At 40.4% G+C, this 16,106-nt stretch overlaps 2 protein-coding genes across 2 annotated transcripts in view; both read left to right on the top strand.

Moving 5' to 3' along the window:
• Positions 1 to 16,085, top strand: part of LOC147021031 (uncharacterized) — a 33,218-nt gene extending 17,133 nt beyond the window's left edge. Inside the window, exons 2-3 of the mRNA XM_085893589.1 lie at positions 9,121 to 9,553; positions 14,688 to 16,085. Of these exons, the coding sequence (XP_085749715.1) occupies positions 9,133 to 9,553; positions 14,688 to 15,835 (1,569 nt within the window). The 5' untranslated portion in view covers positions 9,121 to 9,132 and the 3' untranslated portion in view covers positions 15,836 to 16,085. The remainder of the gene's footprint in view (positions 1 to 9,120; positions 9,554 to 14,687) is intronic.
• Positions 14,692 to 16,106, top strand: part of LOC147021026 (uncharacterized) — a 161,529-nt gene continuing 160,114 nt past the window's right edge. The window contains exon 1 of the mRNA XM_085893551.1: positions 14,692 to 14,789. The gene's annotated coding sequence lies outside the window, so the exon portion shown is untranslated. The remainder of the gene's footprint in view (positions 14,790 to 16,106) is intronic.

The following is a 16,106-nucleotide window of genomic DNA, read 5'->3' as shown; positions in this document are numbered from 1 at the left end:
TCAATTTGGAGAACCCGGTCCATCATCAATAGCTGAATCAATTGTAATAGTGAAACCCGATGTTGAAAAATTTATTAAAAAGACATTAAAAGAAATGAAAACTTTAAAGTTTTATATGGGAGTGAAAATGAATATGAAAAGACAAGATGAAGAACAAACTCCTTATATGAGAACAGATCTTCATTTTATAACATCATTTCAAGATTTTTTGAATAGTGGGGTTTATGAAGAACTATCAAGACAAGAGGAGGATGTTGATAATACAGTGGTAGGAAGTGGATTCAATATTAAAAAAATCATCTTTTTAGATATACACATTCTAAAATCAAACCCTCTTAAAGCTTCTTCTTATATTGAATTACCAAAAGAAATAAAACTAAAGAAGGCAGTTGTTAATATTAAGAATAATGATAATAAATGTTTTCTCTGGTCTGTTCTTGCTCACTTTCATCCACCAAAATGTAATTCAGAAAGAGTAAAACAATATATGAAATATGAGAATACCTTGGACATTAAAGATTTTAAATTCCCAATGCCACTAACAGATATTCCTAAATTTGAGAAAAAGAATAATCTTTCTATTAATGGATACAAACAAAGTTCAAATATTAAAAATTTCAAACAACTATAAAAATGAAGAAACGCACATTGATCTTTCATATTTTAGTGTTGGAAAGAATTCACATTACACATACATCAATCATTTATCAAGATTAATCTCTTCTCAGGTATTCAGAACAGTAAACAAAATATATCCTTGTAAGCGATGTCTTTATTCATTTCATACAAAAGAACGATTAGAACAACATTCAAAATATTGTAGTAATCATAAATCAGCTGTAATTACAATGCCTAAACCTGGTGAAAAGATTTCTTTTGAAGATTATAATAAATCTATCATGCACCCATTTGTGATATACGCTGATTTTGAGTGTATCCTTAAAAAGATAAATACTGCTTCTCCTAATCCAAAAGAATCATATACAAATAAATATCAAAAACATATTCCTTGTGGTTTCTGTTATTATATCAAATCATCTGTTGGAGAAAAGTATAAGAAACTTGAACATTATCGTGGAAAAAAAGCTTCACAAGAGTTTGTAAAACGATTAGAAAAGGATTGTATAAGACTCACGAAATTAATGAAAGAAACAAATGAACCGATGAAATTAACCAAAGAAGAAAAATTAGAATTTAGAAAGAACAATATCTGTCATATTTGTGAGGGGGAAATTAAGGAGTCTAAAGTTAGGGATCATTGTCATCTTACTGGTAAATATAGAGGCCCCGCTCATTCCTGTTGTAATCTTAATTATAAATTACCTTCTTTTATTCCAGTCTTTCTTCACAACAGCGCCAACTATGATACACATCTATTTATAAATGAACTTTCAAAAACACCAGGGAATATTTCTGCCATAACAAACACAAGTCAAAAGTATATTTCATTTACAAAAATGATATTCACAAAACCTATAACTCGTATTCGGTTTCTTGATTCTTACAAGTTTATGGGAACACCACGAGCCTACCTCGCATCAAATCTAAGCTCCACGGACTCTTTTCCAAATCTTAATTTATTCTTTCCAAAAGAGGAAATTCTCACTAAAGAGGAAATTCAGATTAAAGAGAGAATTCAAAGTAAAGAGGAAACTCTAATTAATGAAGAAATTCTAACTGAAGATGAAATTCTAATTATGAAGAAAATTCGAACAATGAATGAAATTCTAACGAAAGAGGAAATTCTGATTAAAGATGAAATTCTGATTAAAGAAGGAATTCTTACGAGAGAGGAAATTCAAACAAGGAATGAAATTCAAAGTAAAGAGAAAATTCTTACAAGTAAGGGAATTTATCCTTATGATTATATGGATTCATTTATGAGATTTAAAGAAACACAACTTCCATCAAAAGAAAGTTTCTATAATAACCTTTATGAAGAAGAGATAAGTGATAAGGAATATAAACACGCACAAGAAATATGGAAATTATTTAAGATAAAGAACCTTGGAGAATATCATGATTTATATCGAAAAACAGATGTTTTATTGTTGGCTGATGTGTTTGAAGCTTTTAGATCACTCTGTCATAATAAAAATTGTTATGGATTAGACCCTGCCCACTATTTCACAGCTCCTGGTTTAGCTTGGAGTGCAATGTTGAAAATGACAAAACAAGATATAGATTTAATCAGTGATGTTGATATGCTTTTGATGATTGAGAAGTCCAAGAGAGGTGGAATATCACAAGTATGTTCAAAAAGATATGCCAAAGCAAATAATAAATATCTTCCAAATTATGATAGTGAAAAAGATAGTAATTATTTGATGTATTTTGATGCTAATAATTTGTATGGATGGGCAATGTCTCAATCTCTGCCTTATGGTAAATTAGAGTGGGTGGAAGAAAAGGATTATGAAAAGGCTTTGATGAATATTGTTATTTCTTCTCAAGAGGAATTTAATGACGAAGAAGAAGGTTATTATTTTGAAGTTGATTTGAGGTACCCGAGTGATCTTCATAATAAGCATAAAGATCTTCCTTTTGCATGTGAGAAAGAAACCCCAAAGAAAGAATGGTTAAGTGATTATCATAAAAGTTTTAATATTAAAGGTAAATCAACAGAAAAGTTATTAACAACATTCTATGAAAAAGAGGGATATGTTTTGCATCAGAGAAGCTTAAAACAGTTTTTGAGAGAAGGATTGAGTGTAGCTAAAATTCATAGAGTTTTAAAATTTAAACAAAGTCCTTGGGTGAAAAAGTATATTCAATTCAATACAGATATGAGAGCAAATACAAAAGTAAAATTTGAAGGGGACTTTTATAAATTAATGAATAATGCTGTATTTGGAAAGACGATGGAAAATGTTAGAAACAGGCAAAACATTAGATTCGCAACATCTTGGAAAGAAGCTTCGAGATTGATAAATAAACCAAGTTTTGAGAGAGAAGAGGTTTTTTCAGAGAACTTTTCTGCAATTCATATGAAAAAGGAAAGTATTGTAATGGATAAACCAATTTATATTGGAACAGCAGTTCTTGATTTATCAAAGATATTGATGTATCATTATTTGTATAATGACTTAAAGAAAGAGTATGGTGAAAATGTTTCATTGTTGTATATGGACACTGATAGTTTTATCCTAGATAAAAAAACTGATGATGTTTATGAAGATATGAAGAAAAATATTGGAGTATATGATACAAGTAATTTCAGCAAGAAGAGTGAGTTATTTTCCAAAAAGAATGAAAAGGTTATTGGTAAGTTTAAGGATGAGTTGGGTGGAAAAGTAATGAGTGAGTTTATTGGATTGAGAGCAAAGGCATATGCTTATAAGTATGGTGATCAGATTGATAAGAGGTTAAAGGGAATAAAGAAATATGTAATAAAGAAATCAATAACTTTTAGAAATTATTATAATTGTTTGATGAATAAGAAAGAAGAATATAGGAAAATGAATACAATAAGAAGTTATAAACATAACATATATAGTGAAGAAGTAAATAAAAAGACATTAGGAGCCTTTGATGATAAGAGATTTATTTTAGATAATGGAATAGATTGTGTTCCATATGGATATTGTATGATAGAGTGAATAGAATAGATTGTGTTTTAACGATGGGAAGATGGGTTAGGGTTTTTAAGGGCTACACTTGTGGTTTTTTCGCAATATATAAATGGTTAAACCAAGTATTAATCAAACTAAAGAGTGGAGAAAATCTCAGTCTTGGTATATAAATGGAAAACATAATGAATGTGAAAAATATCAAATAAGTCTTATTGAAAAAATAACTAAAACAAAGGTAAATAAAACAAATAAGCGAATCAATTTAAAAACTAGTGAGTTAGAGGATGTAAAGAAAAAAATGAATATCCTTGAATGGACTGAAAACTTTGATGGTTATCAATTGAACAATGAAAAAACAATTTACTATAATCTCAAAATGATATGTGGCTCAGGAGGTGGTCAAACAAGAGCATTAAGAGAAGTTTATCATTTCGTAATGGCACAAAAGGGGTATCTTAAAAAATATAAAGATTCAAATGTTTTGTTTGTCAATATTTTAGATGGGGATTATTGTGCAAAGAAAATTAAACTATTGAAGGAATTTGAGAATGAACAAATCTTTATAGGTTCAATGAGTGAGCTGATCAACCTCCAGGTTAAAAGGGGAGACAAATAAATATACCTTGGGATAGCCTGGTTATATATATAAAAGCCTGGTGTTGGCTTAGTGGTTAGGGTGGCGGCTTGGGATCCCAGTGTCCCGAGTTCGAATCCCGTTGAGCCACTGAATTAATACACCAGGGGGTTGACTCAGCCTGTCATCCATCTGAGGTCGGCAAAGTGAGTACCAGTGTACTGGTCCCGGAGTATGCCCCGGTTAGAATAGGTGTACCATATCCCTGTGTGTCGTAAGAGGCGACCAGGGTTGGCGTCAGGAAGGGCATCCGGCCATAAAACATTGCCTCGAGAAAAAGCCAAACCCCTGCACAGCAGGGAAAAACGGATGAAAAGGGGGTTTATTTTTAGGGGGAAAAAAAAAGGGAATCGCTGAAAATCCCCCATTCATTTACATGGGGAAAAGTGAGCTAGAACCAATATATTCACCCGACTAATGTCATCCGCAGGGTAACCCGTATCTTGCCAAAAGGTGACCACGTGTGACTTCTTTAAGGTCACACTGAGGTGAAAAGAACTGCTATCCACCAGGAGCGACTCCTTGAGGAATATCTGCCTTCGAGAGATTCCGATGAGAATCGTTCTACAGAGAAACCATTAAAAATATGTGTTTTCCTCATAACGTCACCAAATGACATCATAATGTCTCAAGCTTGACATATCTAGAAAGCACTCATCGAGGTGTTCAATTTGAGGTACCACACAATATGGTTCCTAAAACTTGAAAATTTGACCTTGGGGTCAAATATGCTTAACCTTCGGCGCTAACCATGAAGGTCAAGGCCAATCGCCACCAAAAATTAATCAGCTGAGCGCCAGACCATGAACTATATTCCCATGAAGTTTGAAGACGATCTGATCAAAATTACTCAAAAAAATAAGGGTTTCGTCGACTCCCCTGATTTGCGATAAAGTGACCTTGACCTTTGACCTTGACCTTCAAAAATTTATGCGCTGAAAGGGACCTCTATAGGCCTCTGATATGCGAAGTTACAAAAATTTCCAATGATAACTGTGCCCTGCAGAATTTTTTATTCGTGATTACAGACGAACAAACAAAAAATAAAAATAAAAAAACATACAAGCTGACGAACATATCCTGCAAAAACTTCGTTTTGGCAAGAGAACAAACAAACAAACAAACAAACAAACAAACAGAAAGGGGTGAAAACAGTAACCTCCATCCATCTTCGAAGATGGCGGAGGTTAACAAAGGCATGAGGAGATATGTGGAACGGAGAGTGATGGGGGCAGGGAACGTGGGGGTGAACAAGATGTACACTTCAGGGACTTTCAGGACTTCACAAAGCAGCAAATTTAAATGAGGGGGGGTTTGGGTGAATTAACGGGGGTGGAAAAGATTGTGGTTTTGGATGGGGGAAGAGAAGAGGTGCTGGTGAACAGCTGTTTTGAAGACCTGGAGGGAAGAGTGGAGTTGAAGAGGGTGTGGGAGTTTATTCCAAAGGTGGGAATATAGAGGAATGAAAGAGTGACGGTGAGCAGTGATGATTGATTTTGGTAGTTTTTACCAGAAGAGGGTTCCGAGCAGATATTGAATGCCCTGTGGAAATATGGGGGGTGGTGGGGCAGGAGTGAATATCGCAGACAGCGAGGGGGTGGGGGGGGGGACAAGACCAGACCAGAGAGGAGACAGTAGAAGACAGAAAGATCGCCGACTTGCCTGTGGTGAGTGAGAGGCCCAAAGATTCGGCCTCACCGCAGGAGATACCAATGATCCTAAATGCCTTAGTTTCTGCAGCGTGAAGCTGAGTAAGGTAAGAGGCAGGAGCACCAGCCCAGAGGGGAGAGCTGTACTCCATCAGGCTGTGGACGAAAGCTTTCTATGTGGTCAGGAGCACTTTTTTCTCTCCAAAGAGCTTTTCTGTGTTTCAGGATGGGATAGACAGACAGACAGACAGACACAGACAGCAAGAGCCTATTATAAGAAAAAGATGGTCGGGCCAGGGCCGGTTTGAGGAGCAGGTGACCCAGGAGACCGCCTGGTGTGCTGGCTTTGTGTGACCCAGCCAGGAAGATATAACAGGTATAAACAACGAAATTTGGCACAGGTGGTGGCAATTCAGATTTGGTTGATCACATCTGTGCAACACCAACACCACGATTCAGACTAGATATATCCGTTGAGCTAACGACTCAATTTAATAAGGGGATTGGGGAGGGGGATGGGAGTGTGGGGATGAGAAAAGTGGGGCAGGTGCAGGGTTATCACCAGGGTGTTAATAAACGAATAATTTGGTGGCTGGGAAAAGGAGGGTGGGGATCTGCTGTTTTGGGGTGAACAATACACAACATCAATCCCACAATATCCCATGACAAGACCCTTGCTGCCCCTTCATCACTGCCTGCCCTGACTGCCCCTCACTGCTGCCTGCCCTGATTGCCCCCTCTCCACTGCCTGCCGTGACTGGCCCTCACCACTGCCGACCCTGACTGCCCCTCGCCACTGCCTGCCCTGACTGACTCTCACCACCCCATACCCCCTCATGAGGCATTCACATGTTGAACAAATGGAAAAGGGGCTCCGAAGACGACGACTTGCATGGGGCATCAGTTCATCTGAGGCTGCTCCTGGGTGGTGGCAGTTGCAGATTCCAAGCAATAGAGCTCACACTGTATGAAGGGAAATTCATTAATTCATTCATTGGAAGCATGTGCCACAGTGCGCCACTGCGTCCACTTTGCACTTGTACTCCAGGGCCTTCCATGTGGCCATCCCCAAGGCAAATGCCTGACCCATCCCCATCACTTAAGGATAGGACATTCCAGACACCCCACCGAAGGGATTCCTCAGATTAACCTGAGGAGACACGTCTGGTGGACGACACCTCAGCACCACCACAACACACACGACATTGTGTTTTGTGGTGGTCGGAGGACAAATACCACCACCAACTTCCAAGGAAAGGTAAGCAACTGCAGGAGGATGTCAGCAGATGCAGTTGGCACCAGATATGTATGGTTGTTGGCTCACAAGGAGCTCCTCTGCCCTTGTGGCAGGTTTTGTATTTAATCCTGCTGGGTGTCCATGAAAGGGGAAAGAGAAAGAAGAAAAGGAATAAGAGGTTCTTCCCCCACCGTGGCTTTTCTGCTTGTTTTATCCTTGTTTTGTAGAGCCATGGTGTTACTGTTGATGCATTTCCGTTTTTGTCTATGGAGATTGATTATATGCTGATTGATGAAACAATAATGAGGGTGGGAGTGCTGAGGTGGCACTTTAGTTTTTGGATCTTTCATTTTGTTTGCAGTGCCTGCTGGTTGCATCATTGCTGTGAGTGTGGCTGTGCCGTTGATGTAGTGCCCCCTCTATTTTCAAGAAGAAATTTGGAATTTGGTCAGCGTGCTAGTGATAGCTGGCTTCATCTTCGAGAAAGACTCCATGGGATCTTTAATATTTCTCAACTAATGCTGTGAGAGGGGATGCCCAGTTGAACGTTCATCTGAAGGACGGTACACACGTTGATCCGTTTCCAAATCTGTGAAACACCATGGTGACAGTTTATTGCCGTGTCGGGATTCAAACCCAAGCAAGACAACTCAGGGTCAGTATGCCTACCTCGAGTCCATCCTGCAAGCTCACATGGAGTGAACAAACTGACTGCAAAGCCCTGCATTGATTGGATAAAATACAGAGTAAAGAAAATAACATGAACAAGTCTGAAGACGACAATGGTTCACGAACGGTATTTGACTATGTAGATTGTTTCAGAAGTCAAGGATGAGACAATGTGATAATGTTTGACCGAGTTATAAGAATGATCAACATAATGTGGTACGAGTGACAGGTTATGAGCTGCAAAATGTCGAAAACCCGGTTTCGTTCAACAACTTTCAAAATTTGACCTTTGCATAACCTTAAAAGGTCACAAAACAATGTTGGGGACATTAAAATAAGGAAACATACTTTTGCTTATTGGAGTTAGTTCGTCGAAGAAGGTCGAAAACCCAGTTCGATTCTCACAACTTTGAAAATTTGACCTTTGTGAACTTTAAAGGTCAAAGTTCAAGGATTATGACCTTTGGTGCAAAACGTCTTCTGGAATATTCCAGGAACAAGATAACATCATCTGGACTCTATGGAATTTCGCACTCCTTGGATTATCCATAATTTGATGAAATCAGCGTAAAAACAGATTTGAAGGGGGTGCCACGGGCAAGGTGTTCGAGATGGATCAAAATGGTTTTGAGACTTTAGGTGGGGAATGACCTCAACATTATGCATAAAAAATATTGTCATCCTCGCTCTCAAAGTTTGGGCGGTCGTATGATTTTTATGTCAAAATTCGTAATTTTCTTCGTGACCTTGTGACCTTGACCTTGGGACGAAAATGAAAAATCGAGCTCTGTGGGGCAATGCAGGTGCCATTGGGCGAAGTAAATACTGAAACCCCTGCCAGATTCGACAAACCCCCGAGGAGAAGATGCAAATTGAAATCGGCTACCCCCGAAAAACACAATTCGCAATTTTCTAAGTTCGTGACCTTGTGACCTTGAACTTGGGATGAAAATGAAAAATCGAGCTCCATGGGGCTATGCAGGTGCCATTGGGCTAACCAAATGGCGAAACCCATGTCAGATTCGACAAACCCCCTTGGAGAAGATGCAAATTGAAATTGGCTACCCCCTAACAACACATGTTTTTTGGGCGTGGCTCCGTCCACAATGGGCGCACCACGCCCATTTTCAGGAAAACACAACAAGATCATGATACAAACCTCCCACCAAAATTTTATCAGGATCGGGTCAAAACCAACGGAGCTATGATCGGGACGGACAGACAGACATACACACACAGACAGACAGACAGACACACAACAATAACGAATATAGTGGTCACTTTTTTTTTTTCGTGAAAATATTTTTTCGTGAACCAATAACCTTTCCTTTGTTAACATAAGCATTGTGTCCCTGACAGGTCATCGGTGAAATGGAAACATTCTTGGAATGGCTCCAATCACAAGGTCTGAGAACAGAAACAGCCCAAGCAGTGATCAATGTCCTTGGAATTGAGAATCGGAAGGTTCTTCAAGCTTGTAGAGACTCTGATGCATTGCGAACAGAGCTCCTCGATCTCGCCAAAGAGAAATTTAAATTTGCAATGTATGCCGACTTTTGTAAGTTTGTGAATTCTTTGTTGAAGCCGCAGGTTCTCCAGCTTGCAGGCTCTTCTCTGTTGGGAAGTCTATTCATCAACTTGGAGAATGTTATTCAAGAACTTTCCAGTTTCTGCAAAAAGTTTATTGGATTCCAAAATGTGCAGCTGGAAAATATTCCTGGTGTCCATGGAATCGGTTTCAGTGATGTCTGCAATCTCCATGATCAGGAAGACGGACTAACACCCAAGTCTGGTATGTCACTATTTTATACACCTGAGCATATCAAGCAGTACCTTGATGTTCAACCATGAATGTGTTTTGTCTTGCAACTTAAGGAATCTTTTTTGGAACAATTTTGTTTTGAAAACGATAAGATTCTTGATCCACAGTGAATGTTGTTGTTTTTGTGTCTGCAATGTCGAGGCTCCAATGAGGGCGAACACACACCGTTCAACAAGGTGGGCAGGAGACAAGAGTCGTGGAGAGGGAAGGGCAAAACTGTGGGGAACAGAGCTATTCGGAGAACTGTGGAAGGGAGAGGGATGGGGTGGGCTACACAGGGTAAACAAGATGGACACCACAGGGACTTTGAGAACCTTGCACGACAGGGAACTTTCGGGAAGGAAAACAGGGAATTGGATTGAAAGAGATGGATTTGGGGTGCATTTACTGGGGTGGAAAAGATCGTGGTTTTGGATTCTGGAAGATTGGAGGTGGTGGTGAACAGCGATTTGGAAGAGTGGGATTGATGAGAGAGTGTGCGAGTTTTTTCCAAAGGCAAGAAAAAAGTGGAATGAAAGTGTGAAGGTGAGAAGTGATTCTGCGGAAATATTAGGGCCACACGTTGGCTGCAACAGGAGAGTGAGTCTGTGAGCCATGAGTGAAGCTGGCCTTGGATACCATAGGAAGAGAATTTGGTGAGCAGGGCAGGGTGCCAGAGCGTGTCAACAGCACGCGATATGTCGAGGGATATGGCTCTGATTTCATGTCCATTGTTGCGAGAGCAGAAGCAGCATATCGAGAGTGGAGTGACCTGGTCTGACACCAAATTGATTGTCGAAAATAAAGCCATTGGAGAAGGGGAAGGATTTAATGTCTGAAGCAATGAGGGGTTCCATAACTTTGCTGATGATTGGGAGTTGGCTGATTGGTTTGCAGTTGCAGGGATCTGTTTTTCCACCTTTTTTATGCAGGACGGTAATGTTAATGTCGGTTTTCATTTCTGCATGAGCGGTATTCATCGTTCGTGCACATGATAAGATGGCCCTGAGCCCAACGGATTCTTGTCTATTCCCTTTCCATCAAGACGCATTGGCTTGGAAATACACGATTTATTTACACATTTTATTTTCGGTTTCTTTTTCACATTGGACTTGCAGGATATTTGAGTCATCACACCACAAGATTTTCCTTGACAGTTTGTTCTCACCGTCAAACATGGCTGTGGACTTGGATCATTTCCCTCAAGTCCCACCTTTTTCCATTGACGTTGACACCCACCTTTTTCCATCAGCAATCGACACCCTGTTCAGCAGCTCTATGGATGCTAATTGACTCTTCTTCTTATTGCGCTGGACAGAGGTGATAATTGCTGTTAATGTTCTGTGGGCGCTTCGTGTCTCTGCTCGGTTGTTCTGGCGGATGGCTGCGTTCTGGTGCTTGTCGAGCACCCCGAACGTGGCGATGTGAGCCAGGCCTGCATTAATTGGGAGTTGCATCTCGTTTGATGGACAGGAGAGAATGACCACGAGAATGGACGGTTGGAGGACTTGTGCAGCGATGCACCAATTGGCAAGCTGGATTTGGCTGAAGTCGTGTTTGAGGCTCTGCTCACACTGGTCGCCTATAAAAGGACAGCAGCACTGTCTTGTTGGCAGTCTGTTGGTGAGAGATCCAACTGATGCTTTTTGACAGCTCCTGACAGTTGGGAACAGCAGCAACAGCAGTTGGTGACAGTTGAGCTGTTCCTTCTGGTTCTGCTCGGAACCTGGTTCTTGACGTTCGTGATTTGTGGCGGTGACCATGTTACGTCGATTGGTGTTCAAGCCTGTTTGTGGGTGGGTGAACGGTGAGGCAGGGCACGGCAATGGAAACGAGCCAAGCTGTAGAGAGCTCATTTGGAGAGGTAGACCAAGCCACACTCACACATTTTGTGTGATTTTCAGAGACACATGATGATTTCTGCCGTGGTTAGCCGAGACCGGATTTATTTTTCCCCCTTGTGACACTGCCAAGGATGTTCCGGCGAAAAGGATCGGATCATTTGGAATAAAGTCCCACTAAGCGAGGAGTCGGACCATGCTGAATCAAATGAAGAAAAAGACAAAAATGAGCTGGGAACATTTCTAATAATAACTTATTTACAAGCAAGTGAGGAAAAGTATGTGGTGCAGGGAATAGTTTATTAGGGTATGTTGTGCAGGGAAAGAAAGAAATTTGAGAGGTGCGGCAATATTACAAGCAACTTACAAAAGCGGACACAGAGCAGACTTAACCCGAAATAATAGCAATAATAATAAGCTTCTGCAATCTTACTTGTGTCGACAGGCGCGAGGACAGCACGCACACGCACACAAAAACCCAATGAAGAATTTATATTGAAGCGAGAAAGGAGAAGAAGTTGAGGCTGCCGTCTCTCGGTACTTTGAACAATTGATTTCCCAAACGCGCCACCAATATGTTTGGGGGGGAATGCTCCGTTGTGCGATAGCACCCCGAAAGCTGGTGCGTCATCTCTTGCTTCGTGCAGCTCGCGTCGAAAAGTGACCGTCGGCGTGAAGGCGGTGCTTGAGTTTGGAGGGTGGAGTCTGGAACGATTTGACGTGGTGGAAGGTCGGACCAGGTGTGTGGGTGGAGTCAGCAACGTTGAGGCTGAGTCCAGGCGATGATGAATGGAGACGAATGACAGAGAGTGAAATCGGCCCCAAGATCCACCTTTAATTGACCCCGCAGTGTGGGGCGCGGGGCCACCGCAAAGCGATGCGTCTTCAGCTGAATCGGCCCCCCTGATTGGCCCCGCTCCCCTGCACGGCCAGGCCACGATGGCCTGAAACGGCGACATTCCGCTTCCAGCCAGGTGACCCCGAGCCGTGAAAATGTCCTGCTCCGACCCCACGACATGATATGAATCGCCCACACCGGTCTCCGTGTCATGAATTGCCTTGCAACAACCCCCGGGCCATGCCCTTACGACCGGCTGAGGGTGGCGTCCGTCGCACATGCTTGCCCGGGCGTCAGCGTTCAGCGCAGATGACTGCCGGCTCCGTGATGCATCACGCGGCCCGAGCGATCTGGACTGTGCAGCACACCTCTTGCCTGATCGCTGTTTCGCTGGGCGGAGCGGTCAGAAGACGTTCATCCGTGGGGAACATTCTCGGCCGCCAGCGAAGACAGACTGTAAGGTGTTATAATAAACCCATGCATAGACGGTAAGATGTGTCCATTCGTGCCCTGTTCTGTACGATAATCAAGTGTCCCGAGCTTAGCACGGATCCCCTTTCGAGCACGTTCCCGACAGTGAGCGCGGATCCGCCATGGCCCACGTGATCAGCGCTCGCTTTCGCCCGATTCCATTATTGTGTGTGCGGGGCCAACACCGATCTGTGTCAGGGTTTGAGGGGAACGCTTGGATATAATAATTACATTGGAGGTTTGGAATGAAAAGGATATAGAAATCAGTTTCCGGTGGAGAAATGGAGGGAAAAGAGAATGCCGATATAATTAGTCCAGAAATGGGTTGAAAAGTACGTGCCGCCCGGATCTTGCACACTTGTGTCCTGCAGTTATTGTCGTTGTGTGGTTGTTGTTTTTCGATTATCGGCCTATGACATTGTAGCTGTTGGCACCAAGCTGCCAGCGACGTTCTCGCCGAGATATTAATTTCAATGCAACCAGCAATCTCATCCCAGATCATCGGAAGCTCGAGTGGATAATCTCGAGTTGCCGGGCAAACTGTATAACTCGCCGCAAAATCTGGGTTGAGGGATCGCTTGAGGACGGGAGTTCTGCGCTATCAATGCTCATCCGGTGCCCCCACGGCCTTTCTATTCCCCTGCCCTGGTCACGCACGTGCTGCACGTGTTGGCCTGTTTGAGGACCCAAATTCACATTTACTTCAGAAAGAAGCAGAAAATAAGAGTAGAAATGAAGTGAGTGGTGTAAGCAAACCGAGCTGTGAGATCCCAGCAATGCAAGTCCTGTTGTCCTGCCAGACAAAAGGGAAGGGACTATCTTTACATGCATTCATAGAATAACTGTCTCACGACCGTGAAATGTTGGGTGCCATTGCCTTGGAGGCATGCGATTCCGAGAACTGCAACAATTATTTCGTATCGATATATATATATGTATATATATATGTGTATATATATATATATATATATGTGTGTATATATATATATGTATATGTGTATATATATATATATATGTATATATGTATATGTGTATATATATATATATATATATATGTATATGTATATATATGGATATGTATATATATATATGTATATGTATATGGATATGTATATATATGGATATGTATATGTATATATATATATATATGTATATGGATATGTATGTATATATATATATATATATGTATATGGATATGTATATATATATATGTATATGTATATATATATATGTATATGTATATGTATATGGATATGTATATATATATATATATATATATATATATATATATATATATATATATATATATATATATATATATATATATATATATATATATATGTATATATGTATATATGTATATATATATATATGTATATATATATGTATATATATATGTATATGTATATATATATATATATATATATATAGTGCCACGAGGAGGAGTGATGTCAGGGACACATCGGCCATTTTGGAGTTAATGCCATTTTGCACTATTTTAACCCTTACCCTATCATCATCATATCATTAAAAAATGTCGCTTACGTCACTCCTCCTCACGGGGCCTCAAACACATATATCTAAATTTTCTCATTCGAAACACCTCGTTTTATCTCCTGCAATGGTGGCAGCATTATTGAGCCTCGTTCCAACAGTGGAAGTGACATCTTGCATACTACCTATTGATGGGATTTACATGTGGCAGTGTTTTCAACTTCATGTCCTTCATCATTTTTAGGTGATGCTTATCCTTCAAATGTGGTTCATTTGTCTCACAAACTTTAAGATATGTTTCTGCAAAGGAAGATTCTGATGTCCATTTGATAAACGGCAGTCCTGTCTGTTCTGCAACATCTGAGCAGAAACAAACAAAATTAACATTCACTTTTGAAATCATGGTTAATAAAATTTTCGAAATTGTTCAATATTATGAGTTTTCAGTTTTTCTAAAATACCTTGTTGTTTGTTTTTGTAGAACAATCAAGAAGTCCAGTTGGGCAGATACGGTCCAGGAGCAGCTTTACGATGAAGATGATATCTATTTTGAAGAACCAATCCCAAGAACAAGGCTCCAAATGCAAGTATGCATCTGGTGAAAACCACACAACGATAAATATTGAATCAAACAAACCCAAAAAGGTTATCGAAAGGCAAATGCGTTGTAAATGTAAGATATGCAGTGTAGATTCATCAAACCTCAAAATACACATGAGGACCCACAGAGGAGAACGCCCACACAAATGCTCTGTTTGTGATAAAGGTTTCTCTGATAAAGGCCATTTGAAAAGACATATGAGGATCCATACAGGAGAGCGTCCTCACAAATGCTCTGTCTGTGATAAAGGTTTCTCTAACAAAGGCCATTTGAAAAGACATATGAGGATCCATACAGGAGAGCGTCCTCACAAATGCTCTGTTTGTGATAAAGGTTTCTCTAATAAAGGCCATTTGAAAAGACATATGAGGATCCATACAGGAGAGCGTCCTCACAAATGCTCTGTTTGTGATAAAGGTTTCTCTCAAAACAGCATTTTGAAAATACATATGAGGATCCACACAGGAGAGCGTCCTTACAAATGCTCTGTCTGTGATAAAGGTTTCTCTGAAAAAGGCAAGTTGAAAATACATATGAGGATCCACACAGGAGAGCGTCCTTACAAATGCTCTCTCTGTGATAAAGATTTCTCTGAAAAAGGCAAGTTGAAAATACATATGAGGATCCACACAGGAGAGCGTCCTTACAAATGCTCTGTCTGTGATAAAGGTTTCTCTGAAAACTGCAGTTTGAAAATACATATGAGGACCCACACAGGAGAGCGTCCTCACAAATGCTCTGTCTGTGATAAAGGTTTCTCTGAAAAAGGCATTTTGAAAATACATATGAGGACCCACACAGGAGAGCGTCCTCACAAATGCTCTATCTGTGATAAAGATTTCTCTGAAAAAGGCAGTTTGAAAATACATATGAGGACCCACACAGGAGAGCGTCCTCACAAATGCTCTGTCTGTGATAAAGATTTCTCTGAAAAAGGCAGTTTGAAAATACATATGAGGATCCACACAGGAGAGCGTCCTCACAAATGGTCTGTCTGTGATAAAGGTTTCTCTTTTACAGCAGTTTGAAAATACATATGAGGATCCATTCAGAAGAACGTCCTCACAGATGCTCCATTTGTGATAAAAGTTTATCTCGTAAAAGCCATTTGAATGGGCACATGATCCATACAAGAGAGTGTCCTTTCAAATGCTCCATATGTGATAAAAGTTTCTCTCATCAAGACAATTTGAATCAGCACATGAGGATACATACAGGAGAGCAGCCAAAAAATCCACACAAAAAGAGCAGACAAAAATACACAAACGAGAAAACGAAGCATCCTTTCAATACATCAGA

This window comes from Eptatretus burgeri, chromosome 8 (assembly GCF_056783735.1).
Source record: "Eptatretus burgeri isolate ZD-2024b chromosome 8, Ebu_testis_v1, whole genome shotgun sequence".
Classification (NCBI taxonomy): domain Eukaryota; kingdom Metazoa; phylum Chordata; class Myxini; order Myxiniformes; family Myxinidae; genus Eptatretus; species Eptatretus burgeri.
Note: the sequence above shows the minus strand (reverse complement) of the source record. Positions and strands in the feature narration are given on the sequence as shown.